A 23,075-nucleotide genomic window follows, 5' to 3' on the forward strand; every position below is an offset into this window, starting at 1 on the left:
GGAGCTGGCTCCTCTATCAGATGTCCCCAGAATTAAATAGGCTGTTTTATCGCCTCACCCAGTGGCAGCTGTCTTCCAGGCATCCACATACCTGCAAAGGGAGATACACGACCCTCCTCCATGCCTCACTGTGAGGTGGTGTGCTTCAGTTGGTCAAGAACGCAGTCCATCATGAAACAGAAGGGAAACCATGAGTAACCCTCTCAGGTACACTGGGTTTGCAGATAGACGGGAAAATGCCAGGAGTGCACTTTAATCTCTCAGATTAATTGACGCACAGTCGAGAGAAGATGGCTGTTACCTGGACAGTCTTTCATGAAGGAGAACTGCAAAGTCAGTTGAGCGGCCTGTAGTTTTTTTTATTTTTGCAAATCGAATTTCATCATTTCAGTGGCTGATTCATGACATTCAAGATAATGTTTGAATGCCAACAGCCAGGAAAAACAGACAGCTGAAGGTGCCAGACTCAGCAGGGATGATGCAACTGTTTGGTGCATCATGCAAAAGACCAGAACCACATACGGTAAAGTGAAATTCACATCCACACAATGCAGGACATATTTACCTTATATTTTAATCCGTATATGTCAAGGATACCAGCCTTACTTAAATCCTTTAAATGAATAAAATCGAAGGAGAATATTAAAAATTCTTCTTTTTCTGTCAGATAATTGCCAATCAACCACCAGTGATCTAAGTGATGTTTTTCCAATACTCTTTTATTCTCTGTTTCCCTGACAGTGTAATTTCCTTAAACAGGATAGAAAGCACCGCTCTGTGTGCCAAACCACCTTTGACTCCGGTCTCAATTTCTGGCTTGAATGGAAATGCTATGACCTCTTTTGTGGCGTGATGTGTATTGCTAAGGAAAGAGGAAAAGGTAGATAAAGGAAATATGGTTATCTTCCAGTGAGCTGTCAGCCAGAGGTGCGGGGAGAGAAAATATTAAGTCTGTTACAAGACGTTTCACTCCTGACAGTATAATATGTGAACCGTGCTATATGGTGTTCATTGGCTGTGTGAGACTCGTGAAGGGAAGTGATCCATCAAAAAGGCAATGAAAGCAATAAACTAATTAGACACGGATCTCAGACCATAAATCCTGGCCTGGCCATATCCAATTGGTTACAGGCGTTTCTTTTTTTCTTTTTTTTTTTTAAGGGCTTGTTTGACTGATCACTTTGGTCAGTTTGACATCAACCTAACACAATTTAATAGTCTTTAAACTGCAGAAAAAAACCCTTGTACACAAAGCTAATAATTTCAGTCAGCCAGTACCACCGGTGTAGCTCAGGTTATGAGTTCCTAGTAAAGATGGAGACCCTGCATTCAGTTTATGGGACACAGTCAGGAAATTAGTCAGTGGTGTAGAGGCTGGTCCTTCGTTGACACACAGGCTGGGTGTCAGCCACTCACCGGCCTCTGGGCTCATCCGGGTGGTGGGGGTGTGGACTGCAGTGCTCTGGGGGGTGGGTGAAACCACCTGGATGGACACATCAGAGTTGCCAGGCTGGGGGCTTTCTGGAAGATCTGTCATAGTTGAACCCACTGGAGACAAACAAAAGCTGCTTGGATTTATTTTCTGAAGAAACTATATAAAAAAACAAAAAACATTTAAATCATTTTGGGAAAATCACAGATTAGTTTCTTCAAATAACAGTTTAAAAAAATTAAAAGCTAAAAAAGCCTTTATAGACTTTAGCACAATTATCTGTTTCTTGCATAAATGTTTCAAAAATATCAACCAATCTTTTTTGAAAGAGTTGTTTTTTAATAAGTAGACTTGGATGAAAAATTATGAACTTGTTTAACAGAACATGACTCATCTTCCACAGCTATAATGCTGCTCTGGTTACCTTTGCTGTTGTTATCAGCCAGTAAAAGGCAACACTTTTGACTTATATTTTTAAAAATTGCTATTTAGCACGGAGGGTGAAGAAAACAAAAAAAAAAGGGAGAATGCAACAGCAATTAACACATTTCAGTAGCTACTTCATTTCACGATAAACTCTTCACAACAATGTTAGTAACGATGTGACGCTACATGCTGCTTTAACAGGGCTTAAGCTGACTGTAAACAAGCAGCAGTCAAGGACGGTCGTGGTGATTCATGGACTGCTGAGAGCTGCACCTGTCCGGTGCGATGTGACCTTTTGACACATCAGTGTGTGCCTGCTCTTTGCTTCATTGTTTTTCCCCCCCATCTCTGACTAATTCTGATTTCAGACTATGAAATGGCAGAGGAGGTATTTTATGCTGGCTTTCTGGGGTCAAATGAGATGAGCGCAGCTGTTGTGGGAATCGACTTAAATAAGTGGGAATAAAGTTGGGAGGGAAGCTCCCCCAAATAATTCCTCCCCCCTCTCTCTAACTCTGTTCGTGCACCAAACATGGGTCATTTATGTGTCAGTGCTGGAGGGCTGCGTTCATAACATCCAAAAAACAACAACAGGCGAAGCCAGCAAACAAACTGCAACTTCAGCATCATTGTGCCTCCTGTCCCTCTGTCTCACACATTTCTGGTTCTCTCCCTTTCTCATCCATTTCAGACTCTGCTGAAGAGGTCAGAAAATGGTTTCCATTCAGGGCAACAGTCTGGGCAGACGCTCACATGTTCTCTTACACATGCACACCCATCCCCAGGCCCCCTGCTAGAATGTCAGGTCAGCAGCAGCGGTTAGCAGCGGCAGCAGCGCAGCACGCCGGTGGAAAAATGTTAGTCGGCCGCAGAGAGCGCCTTTGTTGTGTGGAATGCGTCTGTGGAAACAACCTGCGCTCATGATGCTGCCATTCATTGTTTCTGAGTGACAAAAACAGAAATGCTAACATGACTAGCGTTATTGGAGTGTGTGTGTGTGTGTGTGTGTGTGTGTGTGTGTGTGTTTATCATGACACACCAGCACAGCCCTGTCAGATGGGTTAAAGCACGCCTCAGTGAATAAATGTTCGTTTATCTGGGTTAAAGAGTGGAATTCAATATGAACATAAAAAGCATCTACAGTTTTTTTAAGCCAGTTTTCTTTTCATATATTATGTCATTTGGCAGCTTTTTTTATCCTCCCATCTAGAACTAGTTCACTACAAAGTGCAGTAAATTATCAGGCAATTACGCTGATTAGAGTGCCAAACGGGAGTAAAGCACGCCTTCTAAAATGTTGAAATTGTAATTAGTTGTGGATTAATTTGAGAAGATAATTCCCAGCATTGCTCCAAACAGTGTGATATTGACACATATCCATCCCTATGTATTTGTGGTTAGGAGATGAGTGTTGTCTCAATGAATATGTCAGACAATAGGCAATATTACTGTTGGGCTGTCTGCTGTAAGCACATGTAATTGGATTTCTTCCCCTCAGTGTCATTAGTCCTATTGTGCGTGTAGGAGTTGCACATTATTTGTTGTTATCATCAAAATTTCTGAAATACAATCATGTGGACCTGCAGGAAAAGTAGAGAGCTGCAACAATGCAAAGTACAGAGAAGCTTCACTCATTCATCTTTTATTCTTTGCCACGTTTTTTGATTTTTTGATACAGTATTCCAACAGAGTCCGGTGGGTGGAAAAAAAAATATCTAAAAAGAATAAGCATCCACATCCACTGGCTGCGCTGTGATGCTAGAGGAATACCTGTGCCTTGACCTGAATGCTACTGCTATCATGCTGAAGCTAAGCAGCCACCACTACAGTTCTGCATGCTAGCATGGCGATGTGCTAATTAGAAGGCCGACACTCAAAAGCATAGCAAAAACTACACATGGACTTTGGAGACTAGTGCATCTAGTGCTTTACCCCCACTTGTTGACATTGGTATGGTGGAAGTACTTTACATTTGAGGCGGATGTCCAAGGGCTGATAATTGATTTGCAAAGGGCAATATGCAAACGATGCTATCATGCTTTTTACAACAAGGGAGGAAATACTTCCAATTTAGTGAAGCACCTAATAGAACAGCATCCAGATTAGGTCAAAGAGTTCAAGGGGAATAGGTTTCAATTCAACACCCAGAGTACAACCCAGTTCTGAAAATACTGTGGCTCTGTGCAAAATGTAGATTAAAAGAAAAAGAATGTAATATTTGCAGTATCTCATAAAACATTTTTTTAAATTAAAATAGAATATGGAAAACATTTAAAGTGTTTAAACTGAGAAAATGTACCATAAGTCTCAAAAAAAGTTGGGACAGGGTCATGTTTACCAACAGTCTGGGAACTGAGGAGACCAGTTGCTAGACTTTTGACAGAGGAATGTTGTCCCATTACGTCTGATATAAGATTCTAGCTGCTCAACAGTCCAGGATCTTCTTTGTCGTATTTTTCATTTAATGACGCTCCGTGGTTTAAGTCGGTGAAAGGTCTGAACTGCAGGCAGGCCAGTTCAGATTCCAGACTCTTCTACGATGAAGCCGTGCTGTTGTAATAGATGCAGTGTGCAGTTCAGCATTGTCTTGCTGAAATATGCAAGGCCTTCCCTGAAAAAGAAGTCATCTGGATGGGTTGCTCTAAAACCTGTATACACCTCTCAGCACTGATAGTGCCTGTCCAGATGTGCGCACTGCTAATTCCATAGACACTAATGCACCCCCTTTTGAATTGAGCACTGATGGTCCCTCTCCTCTTTAGTTCAGGAGATCCGGCATCCGTGTTTTCCCAGAAGATGGCAGCAACTCTGGATCATGTTCACATATGGCTCCTTCTTTGCATGACAGAGCTTTAACCTTTATTTGCAGATGGCACGGTGAACTGTGTTGACAGTGATTTCTGGAAGTGTTCCTGAGCCCATGCAGTGATTTCCATGACAGAATCACAGTTTTTAATGCAGTGCTGCCTGAGGGACCAAAAATCACAGGCATCCAGTAGTGGGTTTTTGGCCTTGTGCTGCAGATGATGAGATATTCAGTCAGTATTCAGATTCATATCAAGTCTTCATGATTTTACACTGAGGAACATGTTACCGACTTGCTGCCAATTAACTTAATTAGTTGCAAAATGTTCCTGCAGCTGTTTCTTTTTAGTACCACTTATTTTTGCAGTCTTTTTTTAACCTCCATCCCCAGTTTTTTTGAAATGTGTTTCTGTCATCAAATTCAAAATGAGCTAATATTTTTCTTAAAATGGTACAATTCTCAGTTTAAACATTTTATATGTTTTTTACGTTCATTTGTTAATAAAATATGGGTTTATGAGACCTGCAAATCATTGAATTCAGTTTTTATTTACATTTTACAGTCCCAACTTTTTTAGAATTGGGTTTATATTTCCTTTTTTATTTTAGTCTTAAATATGTTACCATTTTTTGAGCATTGCCGCTGTAAAATCAGCAGTGTATTCCGTATGCTGCAATGTTTACAATGGTTAACTTTATGTAAATGCTTAAGCAACTAACATTATACGGCAACTATCTATTCAGTCTGTGTCCTGTTGACAAAATACAAACAGTGTGCCACCACTATGTCTGTGATTTAAAATGATTTTTTAATAAAGGAGTTGTTGGGATAATGCGTTTGTTTTGGTATCAAATTTGGAATTGAGACTCTTGCAATTTTATTGGTGATGGTACCAACTGCTAAAGTTTTTGGTATTATGACATCCTCAGTGGTGACTCTATCAGTGAATTTAACTCAGTATGCTAGCACAAAGATAATAGGAATTTCATTAAATGAATCAAAAAAACATCAATGTTGGAGCTTCTTCAGAGTTCTTAGGCTTATTATTAAGTTCCTACACAAAATCCTGTTCATGTGCATATTTTTTTTTCTTTTTAATAAAACTGAATAAAATTCCTTTAGCTGAACTTGTTTTTATTTTTTTTTCCCTGTAGCCTACTTGGATTTTAGGAGGTACTTGTACAGTGTACCAATGTGTTCTTAGGCGAGCTTCCGAGGACAAAGTGTAGTCGATATCCTTGAACTCTAATGCTACTCAGTCACAGTGGACATGGGTCTGCATTCTCAGCTGCTCTGTCCCATCCTTCATGTGTGGACACCGCACACACAGACACACACTCAGGCAAGGCATACACATCATTTTATCCTAGACTCAGTCTTCATCCCCTTCCCTCGTCACTCTGTTACTCCTCTCATTCCACACACAAATCCCCAGCCCCCCTCCATCCTCCGCCATCGCTGTCACACAAGTGCGCCCTGAGCCCTCAAGACATTTCCTTTCTCTTTTTCATTTGCAATCTTCTCTCTCTTACTTATTTTCTCCCCCTGTCTGCTTCTCTTTCCCCATCTCTGTCACTGCCCTCATTCTCTCTGTGTGTCACTGCTCCCACAATCCTCATATTTCAGCTTTAACATCAAAGCCTGTTGGTGTGAATATCTCTGCAGCCATTTATATGTGCGAGACTCTATTTGCGCACAGGCTCACACACCACACTGTATGTGTGTACATGTTTGTAAACCTGAATAATACTATATGGATCAATTTCTATGCAGTCTAGTTTGTTTATATGAATATCTGGTGGCACCCTGCCTGCCTATCAGCAGCCTTTGTCAGCCGTAGAAGAAAATTTAATACTGTTCGATGGTATAAAGCTACTAGCAAGCCTGAGGCCTGGCATTCAGCGATAACACGCGAGTGTGTGTAAGTATATGTGTGCTCACCTCGTCTCTCTTGTTTCGCCCAGAACTGCTTGACAGTTTTGGCAATGTCACGGCTCGCTCTCAGTTTTTTCTGCCACTGGCGCAGCTCCTGAACATCTGGCCGTGCCCTGATCTATAACAATCACAACACACGTGCAAAGGGAGTACATGAATAAATTCACACGAGCAAACATCATCAATAACTTAATCAAGCTGTAAGCTAATCAGTGTTAGCACTGCTAGGGCTGTCTGAAGAACATTTCCATTTCCATGCAAGAACATTTCCATTTCATTGAAAATTCTTCATAATTGTAAAACCAATTTCAAAATCAGTCCTAAAGTTTATATAATTAGATTACAGTTGGCTTTTGCATAACCAAAAACATGAGAGACAAGGCACTAAAAAGATCGTGAATTAAAATCTGTGGGAAAGCAAAAGCAAACAAGGTGATAAAAGCAAAAATTCCAGAGGAAAAAAGCTATTTAAAACCCTATTTTGGGACAAAGTTTACAAAAGGGTTTAGGTTATGATTCTATACAGACCCTTTTAATACCAATTAAAGTTAATATAGATAATGCTTCATAATAACTACCTAAATAATTGCCCAGAGGTGTTTCAAAATGGTTGTCATGTGCCAAGACTTGTTTCTAGAAGGACTTTGGTATAATACTAGTATGAGTCTGTATTAGGTCACCTGCACAGACAGTATAAATAATGGATGCTGCTTCAGGGTCTGAAAAGTGAGGCCAATGCAGAAGTGCCTTAAAGCTGCATTCTTTTTAATGGCCCCCAGGGGGCAACACCTGTGGTTGCAGAAAGACTTCTGGTCCTATAGAAGTCTACAAGAAAACGGCTTTCTGACAGGACCTCTGTACACACGTTCCTGATGAATTTATTGTCTCAGTCACTCATTTTGGATCACACTGAATGATAAATTAGGTTCATTTTGTAAATCCTGGCCATAGCATGTTTCACAATCCAAAATAAAAAAAATGCAGGTTTTAAATGATGATTTCATTTATTAAGGGGAAACCTACAAACCTACCTGATCCCGTGGGAAAAACGAATCGCCCCCTAAACCTAATTTGATTGTGCCGCCGTTCAGAGCAAGAATTGCAATCAAGCATTTGTGATAACTGGCAATGAGTCTTTCACATCACTGTGAAGGAATTTTGGCCCACTCTTTGCAGAATTGTTTTAATTCAGCCATATTGGAGGTTTTTTGAGCATGAGCAGCCTGTTCAAGGTGATACCAAAGCATCTCAGTCAGATTTTAGTCTGGACTTTGACTAAAACACTCCAAAACCTTGATTTATTTTTTTTTTTAGCCTTTCAGAGGTGGACTTGCTGGTGTGTTTTGGATAATTTTCCTGCTGTTTAACTCAAGTCACTTGAGCTTCAGGGTATGAACTGATGAACTGATGACTAGACATTCTTCTTCAGGATTTTCAGGTAGAGAGCAGAATTCATGGCTGGTTTATGTTTAAACTAGCTACGGCATACACATTTTTATATCCCAAAGACAAAATATGAGTGTTGCTGGTTCTGCCAGCCAAGTGACTGATAAAATCATACTTGCAGTGATTTAAGACATCTTAATACTGATTAGGCCTTATTTTCAGATGAATGAATTCAGTACATTTTAAGATCTTCAAAGGATCCACAGTAACCCTGATTCAGCCTCATGAAATCTATACAGTAGACAGTATGAATTATGCTTTTGTTCTTGGATGAAACCTCTGCAGCTGTTGTGTTTGTTTTATGGTGTATGGGCTTCAGGGTTTCCTGAAATATTACCAGGCAGGTTTGCTGTTGTAAATGTGGATAAAATGTCTGTAATGGGCTTAGCCTCCTGTTCCCATTTCTTCCTCCTCTTCCTTCCATTTTTCTCCCACTAACCACTCCTCACATTCCTTCTTTTTCTTTCCTCTATATTCTTTGTCCTGACAGGCTTGCTTCTTCCCCAGGTGGTACATTACTCCTCAGATACTGTCTTTCATACCAATACCTTACTCTTTTCTGATTCCCCAACACATCAGTATTTCATCCCTCTCCATCCACCTCTCTTCACTCTGCATTCTCTCCAACCTCTCTTCTCGCCAGTCTCTTTTCCCCTGCTCCATTCAACCCCAACTTTCTTCTAAATGCCTGACTATGTAGCGACAATAATGTTGCTATTGTACGAAAGTGGGTCTGTTATATAAGCTTAGTGATGGGTTTAGGAATGGGTAAGACTAGAGTGCTCCAATAGTTAATTCACTGGGTGTCACACTGCCACAGCAGCCTCTCTGCTGATGGGAACAAACCATAGAAATGGAAATGAGGGGTGAGGGTCAGGGGGTATTGAGGGAGGATGGTGTATGTGTGGGGGGAGTGTGGGGGGTGGGTTAAGTCTGTTGTGTTTGTTCACCGTTGCTTGTGTGCTTTATTTGTGTCTGTGTGCCATTCCTACTCTGTCACTCTTCACTGATGTCCTCCATAAATCTTGTATTCTCCTATTCTGCTTCTGATGCTGTCAGCTCCTCCGAAATGATGGAAACGGAGCAAAATCAAAGTCAGTTCTTGGAAAGCTGACTTTATGAATACACAAGCTTTCTGCAGGATGCTGACAGCTTGTGTGTGACAGCAGGAGACAAAGAGCTGAGTTGAGTATGTGTGCGTGCGTGTGTGTGCGTGCATGTGCCTGAGTGTTCTGAAGCCTGTCTGTGTGCATCACGCTGCTGATTTGCAGGGCTAAGTTATTTTGACCCTGTGCATTAAGCCTGGCTAAGATGTTTGACTCTTTGTTTGTACCGTGTGTCAGCATATGCATTACAACTTGCCCCCCCCCCCACATTTATTCCTCCTAATTTGAATCCTTAGCAAAACTTTGCTAACACGGTATCATCTTGATATAATCATACGTGCCACTGCTCACGTGGCAGAGTCTGGTTTTGTGTGCATGTGACTCAGTCCACTGATCCTGTATGTTTGCATGAAGGCTGGGATTAGAGTGATTAGAAAAATTACCAAGACGTTGCAAGGGCCACTATTATCCACATGCATTACAGAAAATACAAACACACTGACAGCAGCATAGAACACATAAAACGCCATCTTACTGACATACTTTCCCGAAACCGATGCTACCACAGCGCCTCTGCACACACCCCATTATCCAGTTACAGTGTGCACGCACACATTTAAGTCCCACAACACAGTCTTTCAAGCTGCATTCCTTTTCAGTGCAAAACTGCCTGTGAGACTGAGCTCCTCTCCTGGTCTCACACCAAACAGCAGCAACACAATGGCTGCTGTTTGGAGGAAGTGGCTACACGACCAAGTGCATAAAGACACAGCCAGTGTCTGCTTTATCTACCCTTCACACTCCACCCATCCATCATCTTAGTGTTGACCACAGCTTCCATCAAGGCTTAACCAGCCCAGTGACCTGTGGCCTCTATTCATGCCTCTGTAGACTGAGGCACAGTAAGTGGTGGCGCTACCACCCTGCTGCTCTAAAGATAAAAATACTTCCACTTAAAAAAGATAAATGTAATTATATAAAAATATACAAATGAAAATGTGCATATTGAGACATTGGCCCCTTTGCAGGATGGTAAGCAAGGACCAAGCCTGCAATATATTTTCTGCATGAGTGTCACTGCGCGTGGCACATTAAAAGGTTTGAACAGTGAGCCTCATTTCAAACCATTCATCTATCGTTGCCCGTGGATCATTCAACTGGAATCACAGACCTACTTCTACTGTTGACTATGCAGTACTATGGGGAGGGGCAAATATATGTGTGTGTGTTTCTTTCAACCAGCTCTATTCATTTATGTCAGTAGGAATACAACTCAGCACTTGGAGTGCCCCATTTCTTAATAATATCTGGGCCTGCCGTACAAGGAGATTCTTCTTGGACGTGCAAGGACTGCAAAAGGGCTGAGGTTTTTATTTAAAATGAGAAGGGAAAATCCTATTAAACCAAAAAGTTGCTATTCAATTAAATACATTTTTACTTAAATAGCACAAATTCACAACAGCCACCTCAAAGCACTTTATATAACAAGGTCAAGACCCATCAGTATTAGAGAGTAAACACTTTTGGGAGAGAAGAACTCTCATTTGACCAGAAGAGACCTCAAGCAGAACCTACTGCCATTTTCAGGCGATGGCAGCCATCTACTGCGACCGGCTGCTGGCTGGGGATTGAGGGGAAGGAGAAGCAAGAAAAAGAAGAGCGTAGAGGGACCAACGACAAACCATGAGAGCAGACAAAAATTTAATGGCATGTAAACGCATCAGGAATGCAAAGATGGGAGTAACAGAATAAAATGTATGAGCATTTCAAGTTCTCTGCATAACAGAACATAATGAGTTGTTTTTAATGACGCCCGCTGCTGTTCCTTCCCACCTCTGAGTTCAAACCACAAAGTGCAAATACTTTGTTACTGTACTTCAGTAGAATTTTCAGGTATCTGTACTTTACTTAAGTAAATACTCAAATGTTTTCTGACAACTTTTCACTTTTACTCCTTACATGTTCAGAACGGGCTCGTCACTTTAGGTTTAACACATCTGAGAGACGCTTTTACTTTCCCATCACTGCCTTCAAACATCAAACCAATTTGAGCCTAAATGAATGGAACAATTACACATAAAAGGCAATCATTAGGGTGCATCCTCCATTACTGGGGCTTATCGCATACAAAGAGAAGGAAGATGGCAAAACCATATAATTTATGCATCATTTATAGCACTGTACTCAGGGGTTACAGTGTGTGTTACAGTGAATGAGTGCAGATGTCCGTAAGCTGTGGTCACAGTATTTCAGCATCTAGTAAGCACTACTGAAGAGCTTCTAGCATAAAGGGAGCAACATACTGTGGCAGGTAATTTCAGATGCGGCGTTTCTAACAGCTCAACAAATATCAGTAAACACACAAACTGTCTGCAGTTTGTCACACAGTGTGTCTGCGAGCGAAAGGTACAGCGGCTGTATTTCCAGGGCAAGAACAGAGTGAGAAAAACTTCATTCAGAGATGGAGAAAGATGTAAAGGAGGACAGGAGAGGAGAGGAGAGGAGGAAGAGAGGCTATATTTAAAGGTAAGGACTGCTCAGAGACATTCGATAAACTAGAAATTCAAAGTTTACATGTCATCATTTTTAAAAATCAGATATTGGATCTGTATATGATGTGAAGTTGTGTGTTTTTTTTTTTTATACTGTGAAACATCCTGCAAAACAAACTGAGGTATACTAACTTTGTGTTAAAGGTTGCATGAAAAAACTGCAGTTTAGTGCAGGGTAAACAGGTTAGCTTGCTGTACTGATGTGAATTTACATCTGTGATTCTTTTCCCCACGTGGAGCCACTACAACCGATCCAAGGGTTCCTCCACCTGCAGAATCCCACTCTGAACCCTGATTATACTCATATTTGTGTTTGTGTGTGGAGGCAGAGTCACCCTCTACAGTGTAGGCAACAGAAAACAGTTATTTTTAAATTCTCTTTCACTGCTTGTGTCCTACAGAACAGATTCAAGCTGCGTACGTTCATTAGAATTTAGATTGGAATAATGTTTGTATTCTCATGTATTCTCAATACTATTTTATTCTGGCTGGTTACAGTCAGCAGGCATCACTCTTAACTAGAAGCTGCAGAAAGCAATAATCTGAGTGGGATTTTAACTTCCACAGCCTCACTGTTGCACTGATTGGCTGTCAACTTGTGATTGACAAGTGGTCAGCCAATGAGTGAGCGATTTCAGCAGTGTCAGATCTGTCACCACTCATCACCCCCCCTCAGTAACCAAGATTGCAATAGTAGAAACACTAATGTCGAGGATTGAAAACAGGCCTTCAGAAACCACTGGGTGACATCATGGTAGCTGTGCCCATCTCAGTTCTCTAGTGATAAAATATGGAAATTGAGTCTGAAAAGTGAAGCTAGTGCAGAAGTGCTTTAAATCTGCATTCTTTCTAAAGGCCACCATGGGGCGATACCTGCAGCTGCAGAAAGAGTTCAAGTCCTATAGAAGGGAAAATGGCCAACTGGTGGGACCTCTGAACAGTTTCTGGGCTCAATCACTAGTTTCAGGTCACACTGTAGAAAATATTAGGTTTGTATATTTTGGTCATTCTAAGTGTCAGAAGGAAGGAGAATTATCCAGGATAATGGATGTGCAGTTTCACGGTCAGCTCTGCCCCACGCGTGTTACATCTGGTTGCAAAACAACATGATGACAACAGCAAAAACGCTCATCTCGAAGCATCGAAACCGGACAGGTCACGTCACCGTGGCTACGTCCATCTTTTAGACTGTCGATGGTAGTGTCAGACTAATAAACAAATGTATTTGCTTTAAGTTTTCACTATTGAAAAAAGAGACAAACAAAAATAAAAACTGACTGAAGGTTGATTTATTATAAGGTGAGCTGCAGCTAAGATAAGGCCAGCCACATAAATAAATCTGCAACTGGAGCCAATGGAAATAATGATGATAAAAGGCAAAGCATCTCTACCAGACCACAGCCCACTAATATTGACAATCTAATTGTAATGAGAATTTATTACACAACAGCCACACTACACTAGCTCTTGAGTAAGACAACCTGAGTAATCCTGAGGAGTCTGAGAGAGAGTGTGTGAGAGAGTGTGTGTGTATGTATATGTAATTGTACATCAGTGTGCATTAGAGTAGCGGGCATGGATGAATGGATTATAGTTGGGTTAAGGTACACGGTGTAAAGAAGATTATATAATATGTTTAGACCTAGCAGCTCTTGATAGTTATATGTGAGTGAAACAAAAGACAAACGCACTGTCTGGGTCATGAGTCTGAGTTTGCGAGTGTGTGTGTGGGTGTGTGTCTCTGTGTGTGTGGACTCTAGCACCGCTCTGCTTCAGCCTTCAGTGTTTTGATGAAAGAGATTAATAATGGAAGGATAAAATTCCACTCTGCTAAAATACTCATGCTCGCTTCCTAGTCTTCAGTCTGTCTGTCTTTCTTACCGACACACACACACACACACACACACACACACTCTCCCTCTGCAGTCAGCGCTGCGTCAAGCAGGTTATATAACAGCCGAGGGTGTAAGAGTGGGGGTGTGTGTTGGGGCAGATGGGGGTGAAGAGAACAGAGTGCGTTGATCTTATATGGACTGTATTTTCTACAGGAAAATCACATAATCCTATTACAATCTAATAAACTTTTCTCAAGCACTTAAAATCGCACACAGCGGCAGATTTTAGTGAAATATTCCTTGATATTCTTTACTAAGAAATCAAATCTGTGAACTTGGATGTCTCGACTTGACACTTGTGTCAGAATAAATCTGTAATGGTTATGTTTAATCAGCCCAGTAGAAGTTTAACAGGGCATTGGTGCTTTACAGTTGGCTCAGTTTGTGCTGACGTCCTCGTCCCTCCTCTGCTGCCCGCTATGCTGTTAACTGCTGTTTTGCTCAAGTCAAGGTGACAGCAGTTGCAACACACTACAGCGCCTGTCAGGACTTCACCAAACAAAAATTCAGCTCCACTCTGTGTAGCCTGAATAAGTCATGATCCCAGCCATGTCTTCAAGAGGCCAGTCTCCAGCTGCAGACCCTGATTGTGCTGCATCTCTTTCCCTTTCCCTGCCCCCTAGAAAAGCTGCATTTCCCTCCATCTTCCTACTCTGACACCACTCTGCAACATTAACTCGCCTCTTTCCTCTCTTTTGTCATCCATGCGAAAATGTTCCAAACATAGACCAACCGTCATCCTACTTCATAATCCTCCCTGTTCCTCTCTCCGTCTCTACTGACCGTCTCTCTCTTTTTCCCTGCATCCCTTGGGATGGTCGGCTGCAGTGCTATCAGTGGCCCTACTGAACCTCAGTTCAGGGTAAACACACAGCCAGGCGTGACAGGCAGCTGGCTCTCTGCTGCCACCACATGTGAGCAGAGATCAATTAGATTTTTTTTCCTCCATTAACAACAAAAAGAGGACGTGTTGCCCCCTGCTGGTGCGCCTGCAGGCCAGAACACACATTCAGCCCATCGTTTTATGCCCACATCCAACACGTTTATCTACAGGCCCACATGCGCGAGGACATTTTCAAATGTAATGTAACTGCACACATGAGCAGAGCTGGCCTTTTTTCCCCCCCTCTCAGTGGTTTGCGCAGCAACACTGAAGCTGAATCCTCCCACAAGCACATCGGATAAGAAACGCACAAAAGAAGTGGTTCTATTGTGACAAACAAAATACAACCCTTGTTTATCCTTACACCACAGGAGCTGGTGTTTGTGTGTGTGTGTGTGTGTGTGTGTGTGTGTGTGTGTGTGTGTGTGTGTGTGTGTGTGTGTGTGTGTGTGTGTGTGTGTGTGTGTGTGTGTGTAGAAATTGCTGCTGTTTGCCTCTGGAAGTGTCTGTGCATATCTATTTATATCACAGCACAGAGTGCTTCAGACCACAACGCCCACACAGGAGGGAATTAAAGCCTGGCATCACTGATGACATAATCAAGCTGCTGAATGAAACTGCAGCCCATGTGGAAGAGGGGGCTCTTTAACGGGATGGGATTATACAACAAGATTGTCAACAAGACGACTGTTGGCCAATGCACATGCAGTTGGGCGCCTCTTGTATCCTAACAGACCCACACACAGAGGGTCGCTGTGTTTTTGAGGGATGATTGCAGGACTCCTACACGCTTTTCTTCCACAATGCAAATTCTTGCATTTCTTCTGAAGTTGATCAAGCAGGAAAATTTAAAACGGTGTGTCAGTGAAATGTAAAGTGTATATATCTGAGCCAAAGTAACATTTTTCCCTTCTTCCTGGCTGTTAATGTAAAAACTTTCTTACACTTTATGTTTGCTGTTTATTTTCCGTATTGTTTTATGCTTTTCAGACCTGTGTCAGGACCCTACCTTTAAATTTCCACTAACACTATCCTCCTGCAACCCCTAGCCCTTCAGTAAGTGGTGGGACAGAAAGCCAGTAAACAACATTTAGCTTCTAGTCATGTGCAGCTTACCTTGTATCCCCTCCAAAAAGCCTGGATGAGCAGAGCAGCCTCGTGCTCACTGAGCCGTAAAAACAGAGGGGTGGGAGGCCTGGGGCTGGAGGATGGAAGGAAATGGAAAAGAAAGAGTGATGAGAAGATGGCAGAGTGTGCATGGGGGGGTTGTACCATGGAAGGTTCCTTTTGTGTCAAAATCATTTTATAATAAAGTCATATTTTAAAAATCACAAATGCCACATGCAGAAACGCGGGTATTCATGTTCCATATAATAGTCTAAACATATCAAATTGTTAAAAAAATCTTTAGGTCCTCAAGAGGTTTTTCAAACCCTTGTAATTTGAGCGTGCATGAGGGCCCGGATCAGTGAGGGTCTCAGGAATCACGGATCATCTACGAATCAGCTGATGCTCTGAAGTTTAGTCGGGTGAGTGAAAAGGGTTTGAATGAAGCAACCATCTGAAGCATCCACTGGTCCTGAGACCCTCTGTGCGTGTCATGTTGAGGAAATACTCACTGCATCCTGAGCCAGTCCCTGGCAAAGGGGATGTCATCAAAGTTCACCGGTTCATGTCCACTCCTGCGAGGGTTGTGGCTGAAGGAAAAGGAAAGAAGGAAAAACTTGAAAACACAATATTTCACACGCAGCCCTTCCAGCGTGCTGTGTGTGAATGTATGCGGTGAGGTCAGGGTAATACTACACAGTGTGCGTAGGAGGACTCTTACTTGTAGAGCCACTCAGTCAGAAAGTCGCACGGGTTAAATGCTGTTATTTTCCTCTGAAATACAAAAAGAGGTTGTCCTTCATTCAGAATCTAAAAAGTGTGACATTTCAGCAGCAAAATGTGCCAGAGTTAAAACAACAAAGCTCTCACTTTGGCTCTTGCCAGTGTTCCATTGTTTTTATGATATGTAGTCTAATAAATTTGTATGTATGTGAGTATGTTTAATTGACTTTTTTCCTTCGACATTTAGACCTTAAAGCAGCCGTGTTTCTGGGCTTCTCTCAGCAAAGCCTCCAGTCCAGGCACCAACACTGGAAACACTCTCTTCTCCAAGTAACGTGTGACAGGATCTGACACAAGCACAAAAATATAAAGATGGACAACTATAAGTTTGGCAAATATATATAAATACCTACAATTTCACATTGCAGGGGGAGCAGCTATTTATCTTACTTTCAGGGCCTTGTGGAGAGAGTGTAGTCTCAGCAGTTGGGGGCCGATTCTGCAGTGAGGAACGAGCAGCGTTTCCAGTGAGAGCAGAATGGCAAAGATTGGGGTCAAAGTCCCTCAGAGGATCATCATCCATAAGTACCTAACAGAACCAGCAATTTGACAACTTAGGCTTCAAAATTTGTTTAAAAAAAAAAAAAAAAAAGGATCCTGTATTTTATCATTTTCTGTTATGCATTTAAGAAAAACAAACTATCAAAAAAATTGGATTTGTCCTGCTCAGGGATCAAAGCTACACTTTTGCTGAGATATTTTAGTTGCTGCTACATTTGGCACAACCCTGTTACCACTACACCACAGCCTGGAAAAGTAGATTTTAAAAATATTGTTTAAGAAATGTTGTTTAGTAATTTCAAAAAAAAAAAAAGAAAAAAAAAGGTTTTTAACATTTTGTTTGTTTTACGTGTATGGTTACAGGGTTGGTAGTATGAGTGTTGTCACAGACAAGTGATGTGAACTTGCAGTGCATAATTACTAATAAATTAAAATGAAAATATGTCGATGCTATAAGGTTTAAAAATAAGAGATGTGTCAACAAACTCAAAACCAAAAGGTGGATGTATAACATATTCAAACTGTTCTATTTGACTTGCGATTTGCTTATTAAGAAGTCAGGACAAGAGGGGGGAAATGACATTTTGGTGGGGGATGATTCTCAAGAGCTATTTTGTACTTTAAATAATGTTTTTCAACAGCTAGGTTTACATTCTGGATTTTTTTTTTTTTTTTTTTTTTTTTTTTGTAATTTACACAACAAATGTATTTTTGGTGTTTTGTTCATGAATTTTCAAATTCCTGGCTGGGACAGAAAGCGTCCCGGAATTGCAGAATGACCTAGTTACGTCAAACACGCTGACACGGGATCCAGATTAAATCCGACAGATTTATATCTGTACCTCACCTCGGCTGCGGTGGGTCCAGAGCAGACTGGGGAGTGTGCGCTTACGCTGCACAGGGAGAACTGGGAGCTCGCTGCGCTGACCTCCGTCCACGCAGAGCCGGGAGGACCGAGCTGTTCGGCTTCAAACTCTACAAAAACACACGGAACACATAAACTTTTATTTTTCTGAGTCACCAAAAGGTTGAACAAATAACTCCTTACCTTCACACATTTTTTGCAAAAATGATTTCTTGGTACAGATTATCTCTGACATCATCTGTTTTCTCCGGTGGTTACCATGGACTCTGGTGTACTCACGTGACTTCCGGTGTAAACATAAGTCCGACATGGCGCCTCATCAGCTGTTTTTGTTGTTTTTTTTTAAATCGACTCAAATGTATCGAAACGATACCATTTATAATCAAATGAACCAGGTAGTCTTTTTTCCTTAAAGTGCTGCAGCTATTTAAGCGACCCTTACATCTTTGTTTTAGCCTTTCAGCTGTGGCAAAATGAGGAAAATTATTTATTTCTAGTTTCCATCTCCACCACAGGAGGGCAGCAGATAACGCCACTGGCCATTTTTACTGAATTGAAGGTGAAATAAATCTTTACGCTGCTTACTTGTTTTAATCATTTTAAATCCAGTGTTTGTACATGATCACTTAACGCTGACCTATGAATCATTCAAGCATAAGCATTACTAGCAGCCTATTCCAATTTCTTTAGTTAACAAAAACTGCCAAAGTTAACAATTTGATAGACATAAAACTTGCATTTTTGCACAAACAAGGTGTTCCCAAAAAAACAAAAAACTATTAGCTGAAAACTTGGCAGATCTCAGCATGCTATGCAGTATCCTTTAAGTTGATCCACCAACAGTTCACTGAAGCCTCATCAGAGGTCTGCATTTCAGCCAGAGGTGTTGGGCGATCTTCAAGAAGCCTGGAGAACTATTCCTGTACTCACTTGAATTTTTTGCAAAGATGTAAATGCAACATATCAACAACAGTTTCACCTACAAATATAAAAGAGCAAAAGCTAAAGTTTACTGTAGTAATTTTTAGCCATGATGTTTTTATTTCTTCAAAATTAAAGTCTTTATTGGAATATATTCCAAAGCAGTTAAGTCATCTCATGACTGAACAAAAATAGCCATTTATCTTTAAAAAAACAACAAAAAAAAAAACCTAAGATGGTTCCAAAATGCACTGAACAGCTTTTAACAAAATATACATTGCAGTAACTCATACCTTGCAGCCACTAGTTGACTTGTTAATAAATAGGTGTGAAAAATTTTGCTTTTACACATAACATTTTAGACTTGCCCATATTTTGAACCAAAAGTTGATGACAAACCCCAATTTTAAAAAATATTGTGAAAACCCGTGCCATAAACATTTGTCTAACAAGATCTTGCAGTGCATCCTCTAAAATTAACATCCCCAAAAATCAAATGAAGAAAGAAGTAAAACACCACAAGTAACAGAAGAAATAATAGTAATACAATAATAATAATGACAGGATTTTTTTGTTTTTTTTTATAAAGCAACACTGATAAAAGGAGATATTATAAAGTATCAGCGGATCAGCTATCAACAGTAAAATATACAGATTACATTCCTTCAGGGTTTTCAGAATAGCGGGAGCTCATGTGAGGAGGATGTTTAACTGAGCTAGAGGGAGACTGAAACAGCAAACTCTTATTGACAGGAGTAGTTCAACATTAAATGGTAGTTTCAGATCAGACATATAGTGAGGATCCTCCTAATACTTTAGTCACACAGAGCTCAGGTCAGTGGTTTTATAGTGTTGCTGTGTAGTTAAAGGAAAACTTGCATCAAAGCCTCCACTTGAGAAAACATTCAAAGCTTCTCCATAGGTAGCATGTTCAGTTCCAAAATAAAAGTCTTAGTTATGGCTATATGGCAGCATGAAGCCAAGCTTAGAGTGGAGTGGATCTAACATGTCGAGTGTGGACCTGCAGGCTGCCCGAACAGTTCTGTAGGAGTCACTGTGGAGACTTGACAGCAACAAAAGCAAGTGAGGTGCCTGGATGGCATCTCAGGAAAAAGGTGCAGTGGTCTTGATCCTGAAAATAGTAGACGCTACTGTGAAACGTTAAAAATAAACCAAAGTTAAACTTAGATGATCAAGAACAAAAATCAGACTGAAATACAGTGTGTGAAGAATTGGTGGAGATGAGTCTGTAACTCCCGCCTCCCCATTTCAAGTGTCCACCATCCCGTAGAAGGTGCCAAAGGGGGGTGGGGGGGTGTTTGTTGGCTCATGCGAGCCTTGGTGCCCTCAGGGGGCTGATTCAGTGCAAGAGGCCTTGAAAAGGGTAGTAGAGAGACTTAGCTTCTTCTGTGGTTCAAATTCTTTCAATCTTTAACAGTCCCGATCCTCACGTTCCTGTGGTTCTTTCAATAACACAAAAGCACTTTCATGACTCAGTCTGGGCACGTTGCTTTAAACAATCCACATCTTCTTTGCTTTTCATACAAAAACATCCATAAACTCCTGCTGAGTCCCTCCAGTTTTAAAGAAGTTGGTGAGAGCTATGTACAGATGGGGTGGCATATCATATATGAGCAAGTATAGCGGTGGCGGTTGGTTAGTTGGTTCACTGAGGTCTAGGTTCTCCGTGGACTCTGAAGCGGTACAGGCAGGTGTATTCTGGGTGGCCCCAGTTGGACAACACCCTCACTTCGATGATCTGGAAGGCCCTGTCGTTCTTCTCCTGGAAGAAAAGGAAAGAAAAAAGTGGAAAAATCCAGGAAATGCAGACAAACAGTGAAGTGACTTTTTATTTCTAATCACACTAAGAAGCGCCTCTAAATTTACCGTAACGGGGAAGAGCTGCAGTGACTCCCCATCTTCCTGGTATGTGTAGTGCCCCAGCAGCTTTCCCTCTTCTTGGTATTCATCGTCTAGACCCTGAATACAAACAAGTAGCCTTTGATCACCTGGGATGCTCGCTGTAGATTAAAAAGGTTTCTCACCGCATGGTTTCATGTTAGTGCGTTTCTTACAAAGACAGTGAAGTTGCGTGGGGCGCTGGTGATGTTTCCGGTTGGCGAGAGGGTCTTGGGGATGTGCTCCACAGCAAAGGATGTGGGCAGGACCCTCAGGGATAGCCGGATCACCAGATAGCCCTGAGAGCCTTTAAACGCCCAGCAGTTTCCTGGATACACATCAGGCTGGCGGAGAGGGAGTGAGGGAGATTTACTTTTAGATCAGCAGCTCAGACTTTAAGACTCTTTCTAGTCACTGGTTATATTTGGTGCCATGCAGCTTGATGAGGCTCACCTGGATGACGACACGGGGAGACTGGGAGAAGTACCAGAGCGGCAGGCCAAACAGACTCATGAGGGCCGTCTTGGTCTCGTATGTCTCAGAGCAGCGGGTGCTGAGGATGCTGCCGCCTGAACATACAAAAAGAAATTATACTAAAAATGACTGTTTTCTTTAATATCAAAATACATTATACACACTACCGTACGAAGCCTGAACCTTTCAAATAGCGAACAGCTGATGCTGTGTGTGCACTGAGATTTTATGCTTTAATACTCAAATTCACATCTGCTAAGGCCAATTTTTTTTCTTTTCTTTTTTTAAATGAGACACCCACACATTATTTTTCAACTCAGTCCTCAGTTTCAAACTATTTCTTTAGACTGCGTGCAGCAGCATTTTCCTTACATATATACACAGAAGGCTTTAGGCTTTTTAAAGAGTTCCCCTTTCCAGCCACCCTTTAGGATAAGAAATCCAGCTCTGGAGGATAATGTCCAGTTTGCTTTGAGATTATTCTTTAACAAGTACCACTAAAGGTACTTAAGCAGAACACATTTTAAATATCCATAAAGTTACAGTGTGTAAAAGTTTCACCACTAGATGTCAGTAGATTGCTGACTGCAGTCAACTGAGGTCCATTTTTACCCCTCCCAATTCAAGAATGTAATCCAAGCTACGGTGGCTGCTATAGGACAAACATGGTTCAGTCAGCCAAGAGAGATCAAAAACATTAAATTTAGACTGTACCCCATAACAGCCATGGCCAGCCAGTGCGTTCCTACTACTGTTTAGACTGGATCAGCCCTGGAGGTTTTCCCTGTCTGTGGAAGACTGTCCACTGTTTAACTCAGTTGTTAATGCCGGGTGAGAAGCATGAACTTTTATTCCCTTAAGAGGCTGTAAAACTTTGTGAAATGAGTCTGATACGAGTCAGTGAGCAGAGAAGCTCACTTCTGACCAATGAACTGCGCTGCTGTTTTTGCTGGCGTTACTGAAACTGTCTTTGAAGCAGATCCAACTTTGTAGGACTCAGACTTCGTGAATAAACTCATACGAAGTGAGAATCTAATCAAACAGTTTATCAGAGGGTAATTGCGTGTTTTTTAGGACACTTGAACCTAACATTAGCTGCCATAATGTTAGCTCATAACCAGCTGTTGTTCAGCCAGCTCTTGGGTCCCATGTCTAATCTGCTGACAAAAAGTAATTTTGACAATATCACATTTCTTTATTTTCTGGTCTTGTCTTCAGAGGCAAGAACACCTTTATTAGCCCTTTCCTTGTACCAGGAAAGCATACACAGTTTTATTACAACAAAAGTTACCTTCTCTGAACAAATTATGAAAATTATACTGTAAAACATTGTTCTTGCTGCTTTGCTTCAGGGCAAACTAGTGGTGGCACTAATGATTATTTCAGACACGTCTTACCTGTATGTTAAAACAAGTCTGAGCTCATTTGTGTGACTGACCACACCTTAATACTGGCATGTTGTTTCTAACCTAACACAGCAAACAAACAAACAAAAAAAAAAGTATATATATTTTTTACATGTTGACTAAAAAGGAGATGATGTCAGTTATTCACATTAAGTTGGAGATGTGTGAGGAAACAGGCAACAGGCTGAATTTATTGGGGTAATCAGCAGCAGGACTGCTACTACTGCTGCAAACCAGTTGCCTGGGGGAACTCTCCAACAACTGATGTTACGTGACCTTTAAAGCTATGCACAATGTCAGAGCGGTATAGTTAAACTGAGACCATGACCCAGTCTCTGCAATCCTGCTTTTAACAGTTACACCATCAACACAAGACTTGGGCTACTTTTATTGATCGCCATTAGATCGAGCCAGTGAACCTCTATGCAACTAGAGCACTATGATTAGATGTTACGCATTTTCTCTCTGAAAGTACCACAATGCTCCAGCGCACATGCATACACTGAAGTCACCGACCCATGTAGGTCAACACTCAGTGACACGTTTAGAGCCTGAGATTTTGCCATTAATACCCCGGTGTCCTCGAGCCTGCTAATTCCGGCACCTTTATTGCATAAGAGACGTACACCAACTCAATT

At 41.4% G+C, this 23,075-nt stretch overlaps 2 protein-coding genes across 14 annotated transcripts in view; both read right to left on the bottom strand.

Annotated features, from left to right (window-relative positions):
• Positions 1 to 18,015, bottom strand: iqck (IQ motif containing K). 6 transcript variants are annotated; one of them, XR_004020262.1, is made up of 10 exons: positions 17,921 to 18,015; positions 17,720 to 17,847; positions 16,762 to 16,900; positions 16,561 to 16,658; positions 16,310 to 16,362; positions 16,101 to 16,178; positions 15,598 to 15,682; positions 6,606 to 6,717; positions 1,417 to 1,565; positions 1 to 862 (listed from the first exon to the last, which is right to left on the bottom strand). XR_004020262.1 is itself a non-coding variant. In XM_030734968.1 (10 exons), exons 1-10 carry the CDS (start codon positions 17,973 to 17,975, stop codon positions 831 to 833), a joined length of 912 nt encoding a protein of 303 aa, XP_030590828.1. In that variant the 5' UTR covers positions 17,976 to 18,015; the 3' UTR covers positions 3 to 830. The 6 variants fall into 6 exon arrangements, 4 of the variants coding, with proteins under 4 accessions (XP_030590827.1, XP_030590828.1, XP_030590829.1 ...); XR_004020261.1 differs by having other exon boundaries at positions 1,417 to 1,591; XM_030734968.1 differs by having other exon boundaries at positions 3 to 862; positions 1,417 to 1,548.
• A 740-nt stretch (positions 18,016 to 18,755) lies between these two features.
• Positions 18,756 to 23,075, bottom strand: part of sun1b (Sad1 and UNC84 domain containing 1b) — a 29,287-nt gene continuing 24,967 nt past the window's right edge. For all 8 annotated transcript variants that reach the window (XM_030736766.1, XM_030736764.1, XM_030736769.1 and 5 more), the window contains 4 exons: positions 21,011 to 21,126; positions 20,734 to 20,901; positions 20,546 to 20,638; positions 18,756 to 20,441 (listed from right to left, as the gene is read on the bottom strand). In XM_030736766.1, the coding sequence (XP_030592626.1) occupies positions 20,325 to 20,441; positions 20,546 to 20,638; positions 20,734 to 20,901; positions 21,011 to 21,126 (494 nt within the window). In that variant the 3' untranslated portion in view covers positions 18,756 to 20,324. The remainder of the gene's footprint in view (positions 20,442 to 20,545; positions 20,639 to 20,733; positions 20,902 to 21,010; positions 21,127 to 23,075) is intronic.

Source organism: Archocentrus centrarchus, chromosome 8, assembly GCF_007364275.1.
Source record: "Archocentrus centrarchus isolate MPI-CPG fArcCen1 chromosome 8, fArcCen1, whole genome shotgun sequence".
Taxonomy (NCBI): Eukaryota; Metazoa; Chordata; class Actinopteri; order Cichliformes; family Cichlidae; genus Archocentrus; species Archocentrus centrarchus.

Bases quoted from the DNA above. Each gene is read 5' to 3' on its own strand.
- iqck (XM_030734967.1), bottom strand. From the start codon at position 17,975: ATGATGTCAGAGATAATCTGTACCAAGAAATCATTTTTGCAAAAAATG. The intron at 16,901-17,719 runs GTGAGGTACAGA...TGGTTCTGTTAG, and splicing joins CTGGACCCACCGCAGCCGAG to GTACTTATGGATGATGATCC. The intron at 16,363-16,560 runs GTCTAAATGTCG...TTTGTATTTCAG, and splicing joins AGAAACACGGCTGCTTTAAG to AGGAAAATAACAGCATTTAA.